At 37.4% G+C, this 13,034-nt stretch overlaps 1 protein-coding gene across 1 annotated transcript in view; it reads right to left on the bottom strand.

Moving 5' to 3' along the window:
• NEK10 (NIMA related kinase 10) overlaps nucleotides 1-13,034 on the bottom strand; it is a 214,918-nt gene that overhangs the window by 141,992 nt on the left and 59,892 nt on the right. The window contains exons 15-22 of the mRNA XM_044383351.3: nucleotides 12,073-12,150; nucleotides 9,962-10,026; nucleotides 8,277-8,379; nucleotides 8,054-8,182; nucleotides 7,384-7,521; nucleotides 4,526-4,571; nucleotides 2,206-2,327; nucleotides 1,949-2,051 (exon numbers count right to left, since the gene is read on the bottom strand). Coding sequence (XP_044239286.2) covers nucleotides 1,949-2,051; nucleotides 2,206-2,327; nucleotides 4,526-4,571; nucleotides 7,384-7,521; nucleotides 8,054-8,182; nucleotides 8,277-8,379; nucleotides 9,962-10,026; nucleotides 12,073-12,150 — 784 coding nt within the window. The remainder of the gene's footprint in view (nucleotides 1-1,948; nucleotides 2,052-2,205; nucleotides 2,328-4,525; nucleotides 4,572-7,383; nucleotides 7,522-8,053; nucleotides 8,183-8,276; nucleotides 8,380-9,961; nucleotides 10,027-12,072; nucleotides 12,151-13,034) is intronic.

Consider the following 13,034-nt stretch of genomic DNA (forward strand, 5'->3'; position numbering starts at 1 on the left):
ATTTTTAGCACTATTTTATTTTGTAAACTATTTTGATGTGCAGTACTGATTACAGAAAATAAATATAAAATTGAATAAGCTTAGATAGAAAAGAAATCAAGCTACTACAATAAAAGATTAACCTCCATATATTAAAGGTAACCAAGGAAATAATTGCAGCTGGTCTTAGTAAGAAAATAAAATGCAGGGTTGGCTATTACTCAGAAACATGACCTGAATAGCCATCAAAGGCATCATATACCAACACAAAATAGAACAAATCTGTTCAATCCTATTTAATAATATATATGTATAATAAATTTGATTTCTATTAATTCTCATTAACTTGTAAATTAAATTAAAATTAAAAGGTATATAAATAGGAAAAATTCTTAAGAAAACACAAGTCTAATTTATAAAAAGAAAACAATTGAAAGCTTATGGCAAACAAAATTATAATTCATTTCAAATGATTGAGCAGATGTGTGTCCAAGGTCAAGATTCACAATTACTTGATCTCATTTTATATTTCACAAAGCACTGGCCTGGAAATATTTCCAAGTAACTTTGCATTGGAAGTTATCTATAGAGTTCCTCTTTGGGGTTGCTTTTTATATTTTAAACTAATACAGGATGCTCTTAGAAAAATTTGGACAGTAAATCTAATTGTTGTTACTGAAGACACATGGTGATGGTACAGGTGCACATTTGGAATTGCCTTTATGAAGAATTAGATTCTACTAAAACTAAGAGAATCAGCTTTAAAATGTTATCATGTGTCTCTCACATCAATAACATTTAGGGAAGTGGTCTCCAAAGCTAAATGCCTAAGGCGATTCCACTGGAGGGCAGGAAAAAATATGGAAACCTTTATTTATTTTTTTTAAATATTTTATTTATTTGACAGAGAGAGACACAGTGAGAGAGGGAACACAAGCAGAGGGAGAGGGAGAAGCAGGCTTCCCGCTGAGCAGGGAGCCCAACGCGGGGCTTGATCCCAGGACCCTGGGATCATGACCTAAGCCGAAGGCAGACGCTTAACGACTGAGCCACCCAGGCGCCCCAGGAAACCTGTATTTTGATTTTTTAGTGCACCCCTTTATATTTTATTTGTAGACTTTATATCAAATAATTGTACAGTGTTTTAGGCATAGAACTTATAAGTAAGCATATATATATTGGGAGTATATTACAAAAAGTGTTTTGCTAATGGAATGTCATGAGCAAAAAATATTTAGTGTCCACTGATTTAGATATGTATATCCCTACTTCCAGTTGGTGAATGATTAATAGTCCATGAGAGTAACACAAGTGTTCAAGAGTAAAGAAGAACAGGAGAATCAAATTATCAATCTAGGCTAAAAAGTTAATTTTAAGTTATGACCAAGAATTATACAATTGTGGGAAAAAAATCAACCTCCTCACTTGTAAAATTTTAGCCAACATTAGGCCTACCTGCCATCGGTTGAAAATATTTTGATAAAAGCTGATGCTGAAATAAATGCCTCGATTTTTCATAGCCCTTGATATGTACACTTGTCACCCATACGGTACAGACAATACTAAAACAGTTCATAACAATGTGCTCACATGGTGGTCATAAAAGCTTTTGCTGATGAAGTGGTGTTGTATAGAGAGAAAAAACCTAGCAACCATTGAATTGGGAGTTAAATACTTAAACATCCAAATAGTACTTTATTCTCTCATATGGGCAAAGTTCAACTCAATCAAGAACTACACTAGTGACTGTCCAATACACACATAGGGATGTTTACTTCATTAAAATTTGATAGAATTTAAAATTCACATCCTCAGTCACACTACCACATTTCAAGCGCCCAATAGCCACAGATTGGAAAATGCAGATACAGAGCATTCTCTTAAGTACAGAAACTTCTATTGAACAACTCTACCCTTGAATAATATTCAGGAATTCCTAAATTAAAAATTTTAAGATTCTTATACTTACTAACTGTTACTTTGTCCTTATCCCCCAACATAATGTTGTTTGGTGTCAGATCTCTATGAACAATCCTCTTCTCCTTGTGTAAGTACCGAAGAGCTAAGCAAAGCTTGAAACAGCAAATAAAAAACAAATTTTATTTCCCCCAACATACATATCCCCACGGATGACTACTATACACATCTCTAAGAAATCTGCTCAGAAATTTACTGTTTGGTAAAAAATAAAAATAATAATAATAACATAATAAAACAAAAGTGTACCTGTATAAATATTTTCCATAGTCTTTCTTCAACAAAATGATGTTGTTTTTCCTTCAAAGAACTGAAATGTTCTCCAAGAGGGACCCCTTCTATAAGCTCCATAACTATATACAACCTATCATCTATAAGAAAACAAGGAAGAGATAATAGAAATTTAAATTCAATATATTTAGAAAAAAACTTATGAATTCGAATCCGAACTTCCCAACACGTGTGCATGGCACAGCACTGAAGAATTAGAGACGTGCTAAGATATGGATCCAGTCAGTCCTGGAGGCAGTGGAGGTGAGGGGCATTTGGGGCTCCTGGAGCCCAGCAACAGTCTCTTTCGACTACGGACTACCTCCTAGCATAAGTTTACGCTGGCAAATATTAACATCTTCTATGTGTGCCAAGATGAGGAACAGCTGGAAGGCGCCAAAGAGAACAAGTAAATGATGTCAAGTCATGGAGCATTTCCTAAAGAACGTGCAAACCCACCTTTCCTCTCAGCTGTTTAAAATGTACCCTTAAATCATGCCAGAAATTCAGAAAATAGCATTTTAGACTATCGTTTGATAGTCTCATAGACGTACGTCACAGAATTTTACAAAGGAATCATGCCATGGTCTTACAATGACACAGCTGAAAACACAACCCACCACAGAAATTTCTGTCACGCTCCTCTAGAGCAGAGGAAGCTGGACTTCTACTGGTTTTATCTTATGGATACTGGGAATCTCATAACTGATTACATTCATCTCTTTGCTTTGGATGTCAAGAAACCAAGTAAATGCTACTTTGTCTCCAAAACCAAGATGAAACTATTAACAATGGTATGTGATAGCTACCCTTTGTGATGTTCTGGCTGTATATAAATTATGTATGTACACAATATTTGCAAAAATGAAATATTTACTATACGTGTTCTGCTGCTTACACTTTTTCACCCAGCAGCCTGACCTAATGGTACACATAGATCCATGCCATTCCTTCTGCTGGCTGCGTAGTATTCCACAACACCGATAGAACATTATTTATTCTCCTAAAGACAGACATTTATATTGTTTTCAATTGTTCGTTATCCCAAGAAATACTCAGTGTATGTACTAATCTTACTCCTAACTTAATTTCTTCCTTTCTTATAGTAATCGATTTTTTCTTTTTTGATTGAAGCATAATTAACATACTGTATTATATTAGTTTCAGGTGTTCGATATAGTGATTTAACAATTCTATACAGTACTCAGTGCTCATCACAATAAGTGTACTCTTAATCCCATAATTCCCTAATTCAATTTTTCATAATTCCCTAATCTATTTTATCATATTTTATGTATTTGGCCACTTCCAATTGTTGGTTGTAAACGTTTTATTTTGTTTTTAATGTCAGGTTGTAAACGTTTTATTTTGTTTTTAAATTAGCCTAAGTTGTGTCACTTCAGTAGTGCAAGTCAGAAGCCAATCTTGATCTCTAATGGGATATGCACTAAATTATAAGAACTTATTCTAATACCAAGAATTCTAATACCAAGGGAGCAGGATTTACTGGACAGTTTCAGCACTGGGTTCCTCTGAGTCACCTAGGGGAAGGAAGACGGGTAAAAACATAAAATGCCACAGCACACAATAGGTTTGCATAATTATAGCATTTATAAAGAGGCAATGAGGAAGTCCCAACCATTGCCTTGTATTTCCTTAAATCTTCCTCCAAATGATTTACCTTGAAACTTCGTACGTGATGCACTTCATTAAGGTTTATCAATACTTTTACTGTTTCAGTCAAAGGTCCTATATGGTTTTAAGCATGTGACTGAGTTTGGCTTTATCTCGACCTTTTGATTCTTGCCCCTAAGGGGGCCTGCCTGCAGAATCAGTCAGGGCTCCATCGCCACCTTGTGGAAATTACCTGAACTTCAAGGAAAATAAATCTCAAAGATGTAGCCACTCCCAATTTATTAGGGGGGTGAAAAATGTCATCTGAATCAACGAAAACAATTTTTCATTTTGTCTTAAATAAACCATTATCCTTTAGTTTGTTGCTTTCCTAATCCTACTATAGTTGTGTGTGTGCGTGCGCGTAAGAAAATAGCTATAATAACTATTTTGCTTTGTTCATGTAGCGTCTTTCATATAGGAGTCTAAGCACTTTATAACTATCTGTAGGTCATTGATTATTATATCACTGTTCACTGATCAATAAAGTGATACACAAGGGCCCCCACAAATAAAGAAAATAGTTGAAAAAGAAATAAAGAATTATTTTGTGACTTTCTACTATAGAAAGATACAATATAGATACTTCTCCTTAATTAGAGGTATCATGAAAACTCATACTTACTTTCCAGAAATGTTTTGTAATAGCGTACAACATTGGGATGATAGAGCTATAAGAAAATAAATAAACATTATATTACTTCAAAATATTAACTTGCTTCACAGATAATTTAGTTGGACTTTATATTTGAAAACAACACAGAAATTATTGTATTCATATTTATCTATAAATTAAGCATTTCAAGATATCATCTAATTGAGATTTGAGATTTTTATCATGATTCTTATTATTTGCTACCTACAAAACTAATCTGAAAATAGCAATCTCCCATATAGACTTATCAATTAAAATTAAAAACCGATTGTACTTTATCACTTAATTGAACTAAAACGGAGAACTGTAGAACTCAAAGTAAACTGAAGAATTCATTTAGCACTCCCCATCCCAACACTACACACACAGTGCAAGGCGAAGAAAACTGCAATGAAACAATTTATGTTGAATATGTACACCATTGCCTTAATGGTCTGAAATAATCTAAAAGTTACTAACTCCATTTATATTATAATAATAGTTTGCAAGGACTCCCTTCTTGGCCAAACCTTAGTCAGGCTTCTCTGAGCCTTCTTCTTGACTAGGCTTCATTCTTGGCCTGCCTGGTTTTATCAAGAATCCTGCCAAGCCAGTTTAGCAAGAATCTCTCCACTCTTGATATCCAGTCAAGTTCCTCAACGCCCCATCTTTGATAGCTAATGAAGTCCTCCCAAGTAATTTTTCATCCAGACACCGCCTCACCCAGCCTCTTGGTTGAAAATCGCTAGCTCTTGCTATTGTCTTTGGAGGTGAGTTCAATCTCTCTCCCCTGTTGTAATAGTTTGACTCCTATTGCAGTAGTCTTGAATGAAGTCTTCCTTGCCATTCAGTTCTTTGGCCTAAGTTTACCTCAGGATGTGACATGGAAATTCTACTTTTCAAAACATTCCTTTTCTATAAGAATATCAAAATGTTTATAGTTGCTTACTTATAATTTAAGTTTCTTGGCAAACTGAAATTTATGCTATCTCAGAATAGTTGACATTACATTTACAAACGGCTTGCATCTCTTTCTGGTCTCTTTTCTTGCCTTTTTGAAGGGGAGTCTGGGAACTGTCCGCCAAAAACCTCCCCTTTCATTCCTCCATTGCAATTGAATTTGGGTGGAACATGGCTTCCCAGTCAGAGATTACATCTGTCAGCCTCCCTTGCAGCCCTGAGAGGGACTGTCACTAAGTTCTCACCAAGAGAATGTAAGGGGAAACACGTGTGCTCCTGTGTCTAAGTCCTAAATACTGGGGACACCCCCACCATGCTTTATCTCTTTCACCTTGGATGTGAACATGCCTGTGGCAGTTTCAACGATGCAAATGAAGCAATGGCCTAGCAGGTAGCAGAGCAGTAAGGGAGAAAGAACCTATATTCCCAAATGATTGCATGGAACAGAGAACATGACCAGCTTGGTCCACTCACTCAAGGATTGTTACATGAAAGAGAAATAGCTCACTGCATTGAGAAGCCTCTTGTTTAGGCCAATGTATTTGGAACCTCTTTCTTACTGCAGCTTAATCCTGTTCTTGACAAACACACTCTCCTTTTCTAGTTCCATTTCTGCCACCTCTATCTGCCATCACTTCCTCCTTTTAGACCTCTCCATGTTATTGTCTTTTCCATTGGTTCAGTCCTCTCGTAAGAGTACGACTGTACAATTTTGAGTTATCTCGAAGTCCAAACACATGCCTCTTATATGTCCCCACGCTGATATTTTCTTTTGTTAGGAAATGTGCCAAAACAAGGTCTACCTCATCAACTCTCAAGTGGCCAGCAGATTTTAAACAACATGGTAATAAGCAACAGGTAAGCAACAGAATCATCTTCCAAGCCTAGCTCACTGGCCAGGACTATACCCAGATCAGGGTTCAGATGAAGATACTCTGATCCACTTGCAGCAAAAGCCATGCTCTAGCCTTGTGCAATATAGCGAAACAGCACGCTGCCGAAGATCAGGGCATCCTACACAGGGGCAGACACTTCTTCAAGTCCACTCTAGTAGTGTATATGAAAGTCAACTACAAAATAAGCTATTGATGATAGTATGTACTGCAATTTATGAATTGGGCTAGAACTATATATTTCGATGAATAAAGATTGTCGTATTTATTTGGTGATCTTTATGCTCCGGCACAGATGCTATGCAATTTTAACTCGTGGAGATCAAAGAGCAGGGAAGCTTGTCGTTCTCCACAGGAGTTTCAAAGGAACAGTATCCATAATGAATGTATAAATAAGGAAAGCTGAAAAAGAAACCCACGTATTCTTGGATCACAAAATCCAATCTCACTTCTCTCCTGACATGTTTATTCTTTCTCCCCAAACAAACCTTCATAATGATAGTTAATTGAGTTGTTACATTATGTCTGAATATTCTGCTTGTGCCAATAAATAATAACCCATCTTGAAAATCTACTTTTAGATTTAATAAGCTGTATTTGAGGAATGTTAACAGCTTGGGTCCACTTGACAAAGTCAGGGAACTCTTAGTCATATGCTTATGCATGTAACTAAGTAACCAAATAGTCTACAATATAACGAGAAGGAAATGGATATGCTTACAATGAAAAAAGAAGGCTGTTTCACATATGTGGCACTCTGCTGTAAACCCAATCATTCTGCACCCCAAGCGCTGATATAAACTCCAGAGAGTCCTTCTACCGTTCAATGTCAAGCCCTCGGAAAAACATCTAACTAAAATATTACCACCTCAATATCAGTTATTGTAAACAGAACCATTTCTTAAACAGCATGGACAAGAATAGCACAAGAACTCTACTTTCTTCTGATGACACTTAGTTAAGGAACATATCTTCATAAACAAGAAAAACGTTTACCTGCTCTTTAATTATGGTTAATTCAGAAACAATATTCTTTACACTGCTGTCTCGATCTTTTTTATCCTTTCCAAATGCTGGGTTATGTAAATTGACCTCTTTCATTGCTAAAAGATTTTGACCACTACGCTTTCTAACCTAAAATAAGACCAAAAAATAAAATAATAATAAATAATAATAATGGGGCAGGGTAGAAAGAAGGGAAAAAAGAGATTGATTAATAAGTCACACAATTAAAACAATAATCTAAATAATCTACATAGAGTAACAGAACTTTCAAAATTCTCTCTGTACGTACACTAAGCTCAGCTCAAAAAACTGGTATCTCCTGGGTCAGTCTGCACTATTCGGTAGGATTTTACTAGGTAAATATAGAAAACTCTGGTATGAATTCAGAGAAAGTTTCACGCACTAGGACAAATCATTTCGACTATTTTTTGTGAGACATTAACAACAGCTTTTGTCTTCAAAGATCAGTGACCAATTTCTAGAGCTGAGAGCTGAGATAAGATAACATCAGTACAGCTATTTGATGGGCAAAAACAATCACTCCAATTTGTATCTATTTTTCAAAAGCGAGGGCTCTCATCCAGTTGCGTGGGTGTGTGCAAGTGGGACATCTGGTTTGCTTTGGAATGTCAGAAAGATCATTCCCCAAGAGCAAAGTCACCTTGTAGACACAGCCAAAAGCTCCACTTCCAAGATGATCCAAAATCGCATAGTTGCCTATATATTTCGAAGGAGCTTTATTCTGATTAATGCTTTCGAGATTTTCAGCAATTTGCTTCAGTTCATCCTCCTAAACAAAAAAATAAAAAGGAAAAGGGCACTATGATAATTTCCATTCCTGACCACATGCCAGCCTGCCCAAATTTTTAAAACTCAGGACTTACCACTAACAAATTCAACTTTGATACCAATTCTTCATAAGCACTGATATCACGAACATAATGTCCTATATCGATGAAGATCTCAAACAAGTCGGTGGGGAAAAGTCTACAGGGAAAACAGACACACGGACACTTTCATGTAGGGCTTGGTAACTGTTGCTCATTCCTTCCCTTTGGGATCTAGCTCACTCATACATAAATTACATTAACTAACTGAGGGCTTCAGAGGGGAGGGGGTGGGGGAATGGGATAGGCTGGTGGTGCGTATTAAGGAGGGCACGTATTGCATGGTGCACTGGGTGTTATACGCAAGTAATGGATCATGGAACTTTACATCAAAAACCAGGGATGTACTGTATGGTGACTAACATAATACAATAAAAAAATATTATTATAAAAAATTTTAAAAAAGATTAATTAAACAAACTTAACTTCCTTAGGTTATCAACAGAGTGGGGGCAAATAGTACTCAGCGGCTTATCTCACAAAAAAGAACTAGAACTACAGTTCTTACTGGATAACGAAAAGCAACCAGAGAGGAAAGTTTCTAGAGATGTGGTGTACCACACAGTGCTTGTAGTTGACAATACTGTGCTGTACACTTAAAAATTTGTTAAGAGGGCAGATCTCATGTTATGATACAGGTTATACAAAGACCTTATTTGTAAGATATTTGGAGGTACAGGCATTAAACATTTTGGAAAGGAATGTTTATGGGGTGTTTATGGAGTGCTGAACACTTTCATAAACGCCATTTGATTCAGTCCTCATATTAACCCTAGGAGGCAAATACTAACCCCATTTTTGAATGTTTTATGAAAATAAAATAAAAATACAGGTAAATGAAAAAAAATGGAGAGATTTATGCATCATTTGCAGGGTACCGGTTTCAAGGGCTTAGTAAAATCATTAAGTCCATAAAAATGGACGGTTTAGGGCCTTGAGATAAAAGGGCTATAATGACTTTACTTCTTTTTCTCCCCTCAAATTCAAGCATCGCTTGTAAATAAAGTAACAACATAAAATGCTCCAGTGCTTCTGAACAAAACACATTATATTAACTCAAGTTCTTATTTCTATTCTGCCTTATATCAATAGAATTCTAGTAAGAACTTGGGCCTATGATTTTGGCCAGCCCAACCCAGGGGCATGCAGACCACACATGTAGGTAACTAGCGTTTGCTTCCCAAGGGGGTGATTTTTCTGTCACGCCCACCAGCACAGCCTCCTGACCCAAGAACACCTAGCCTCCTCCCCTCTCAAATGAGCTCCTGCCCTATGGAGGATACCCTGACAAATACTTCTTTTTCTATTGATTCAGAGGAAATGACTAGACCAACTTTGGAGTTTCTGAATGCATAAGAACAAGCCCATGTTTTGATGTCATCCATTTAAAATGTTAACATCCAAAAAAAAAGGAAAACTAAAACCTATAGCAGTCATAGTAATGAAGAAGATTTGTATTGATAGAGTGATTTTTTTTTCCCTTTCTTCATCATTTCGTTCACTTTCAGTGTTAAAATACCACTAGGGTAAGTCAGTGTTACTATCTGTGGATTCTAAGAAATCTGAAAACACATGCTTTGCATACTGATTCATTTTTCTCTTACTGTTTCCATCTAAATCAGGGATGTGAAAACAGTTTAAACTCATGATCGCTGGTCACTTAAATTTCTCTAAGCTCATACCTTTTAAAGAGTGGTCTGTTTCTTTCCATACTAAAGAGAAACCTCAAGGCTCTGAATGCATAACACTGGAAAAGAAAAGGGTGTGTGATTCTCAAATGGTAGCTCAGCAAATTAAAACATTACCAGGATAAAATTATCGTGAACTAAACATTAAAGTGACTTTATTGTGAGTGGCTGACCTCCACGGGAGCCAAAGCTTATGACTAAAAACAAAAACCATCAATACCTGGAGTAGGTCTCATATTTTTAAAAAACATTTATGTTGTAGAATGCTAGGATGTTAGCCTTGTTCCACTCACCACTTGTCATTAATTCCTTTCTAGAAAGTACAAAACGAACACTGAGACCAGAAATAAAATTCCTACTCTGAGAAAACCAAACGACCAGAGATTTTCAGGAGCTCAAGGTTTATTTTGTTTCCAGCTTGCTATGTATGCCTCAGTATTTATCTGGCTTCTATGAGAAAATAAACACTCGAAATGATGACATATAAAAATAGCCACAGGCACATTGGACTCAAACTTGACAAATTGGTCTCTTGAGTAAAGAGTCTTAAGCGTTCCCCAAATAGAACAATCTACAGTAACTCCCGAGAACACTCAGAAAGAGGCCTGTGAGACTTTACCGAAGAAAAATAAACGTCTAAATGTCTAATGGTTTGCAGTGCCAAGAAAAAAAACAGAGAGCCCCCAGCCAGCAGCGGGGCCCGGACACAGGCCACCATGGGGTGATTAGGGCCTGCTGAACTCGGATCTGGAATCATCCCATAAAATTAGTGGTCCGAATACAGAAGGGTCTCATATAAAATTGCCCAAGGAAGCAGGCAGATGACACAATGACACGACGGAGCCGCGTGGAGGGTGGTGGAGGCAGTGAAAGGTGCAGGACGCAAATGCTCCTCGAAAACCTTGAATTGCGAATTTTTAGAAACCCTCTACTGGCTTAACAAAATGCATCCGTAGGGCGGATTTGACTTGCTTGTTGGCCAGCATCACATCACGTGTCTGTGGTGCACCAAAGAAACTAAGACCCACACCTGTACGTTGTCATGGGCTCTCTAAAACCTCTGTCTGCCAGCCCATGGCTATCACCAAAACTGCTCTGCTTGTTTTCACTATCGTTCTGGGGGACAGCCCTTCAATCGGGGTGGAGGTAAACATGGTTTCTTTTTCTTTTTTTTTTTTAAAGATTTTATTTATTTATTCGACAGAGACAGAGACAGCCAGCGAGAGAGGGAACACAAGCAGGGGGAGTAGGAGAGGAAGAAGCAGGCTCATAGCGGAGAAGCCTGATGTGGGGCTCGATCCCATAACGCCGGGATCACGCCCTGAGCCGAAGGCAGACGCTTAACCGCTGTGCCACCCAGGCACCCCTAAACATGGTTTCTTACTTCCTCTTCTAAATGACTTGGGGGGGAGAAAATGAGGTGCAAGTCTTGCAAAGGCTTACTTTCAATCTGATTTTATCTTTCCAATATCTTTGGGGACACTGGCCCCCTGATGCCCACTCTTCAAAACAGCACGCAGGACCCTGCAGTAATGTGCACCCCTCTTACCTGCGAGACCTCATCTTACTCCCCCTACCACACACCCCAGCTCTCCCAGGCGGCCTAAGCATACTCTAAGCCGCCAGGCTCTCACACTTTGCACATGGTATTCCCTCTGCGTGGCATGCCCTTCCACCCTGTAGCCAATGCCATGGCTGCGCTACTCATACCCCTTTATCGACTTGGCAAGTCTCTTCTCATCCACATAGATCCATTTTACAGGCTTTCCTTTGTAAAGATGAAATGTTACCGACTGTGGTCCATGCTTAAAGATGGAGTAAAATTTTCCTCTTACAGTTTTCTGATACAGAAGCGTCGTTGTGAAAAAAATAGAACTTACTGATAAGCAAAGAAATACATAAATAAAATCACCTGATCCCCCCACCCAGAGAGACCACTGCTAAGCCCTTTATACTGTTTTAACAGCATTTGTTTTCATGCCAGCCTCCCGCACCTGATATTTTTCCCTCCCAATCAGTACAGAGACTGGGAGGGAATTTATATAACCAGAGTTTCCCCAGATTTCGGTAACTTGATACTGAAGAAAAATGGACATGCTTATTACCTGTAGTAGATTAGTTTTTGCCGCATTCTTTTGTTTGTTTGGTAAAATTAATTTTCCTATTGTATATACACCATTTTCCTGGAAGAATAAAGAGCATGTGTTATCTGTGACCAGTGCCACTGCCATAGAGACACACAAACACAAAGAAGCAACTACACAATCTCAAAAATTAATCCTAGAGAAGAAATGTTCGTAGAATTTTAGAACTTTGTGTAAGTATAGAGGAGAATAGTAAATACATCAATGTAATAGTAAAGACTACAACCACACTCTTAAAATTTCAACTGTCTTTAAAGATGATAAATAATAAAGCATATCAATTTAAAGTCATTTAAATACTTTAAAAAGAAGGAGTGGGGATAAAAAGGGACTGAGTAAAGGGATCCAAGTATTTTTACACTTCGCATTTTAAATATCTAACCATGAAATATAATTTCTGCCTTTACAGTTTGGTAATTCATACACATAGATACATTATTGTAGAAAAGAACATCGAAAAAAATAAAAGAAACAAGAGTAATAGATTTTAAAAAATGAAAGTTATGCATGGAAAGTCCAGAAAGTTATCCTTCTAGACTTACTCTAATACTCTTATACACAGCAGAATGAACAAAGAGTGCTAATTTATTGGTACTTTTCTATTCTCTACTAAGTATTTGATTTACTGAACTCTTCTATACACGGGCTTTTATAACTGTGAAGAGCTTTACCTGCCTTTCTGCATTTCGTCTTTATAGCTATTCTGTGAATCAGTCTGTAATTTCCCTGCTTTATATATGACAAAACCAAATCTCGGAGAGACTAAGTCCTTTTTCCAGGGGCCGAACCACCAGGAAATGATAGTAGGAACTGAACCTCAACCTGGCCAAGTCCAAATGCCCTGCTCTACCACTACCCCCTGAGTTGCTGAGCTTCCCCTTGAGCCTCTAATCATCGGTGATCTGATCTCTTACGACTTTCTA

Source organism: Ursus arctos, unplaced genomic scaffold (genome assembly GCF_023065955.2).
Source record: "Ursus arctos isolate Adak ecotype North America unplaced genomic scaffold, UrsArc2.0 scaffold_20, whole genome shotgun sequence".
Classification (NCBI taxonomy): Eukaryota; Metazoa; Chordata; class Mammalia; order Carnivora; family Ursidae; genus Ursus; species Ursus arctos.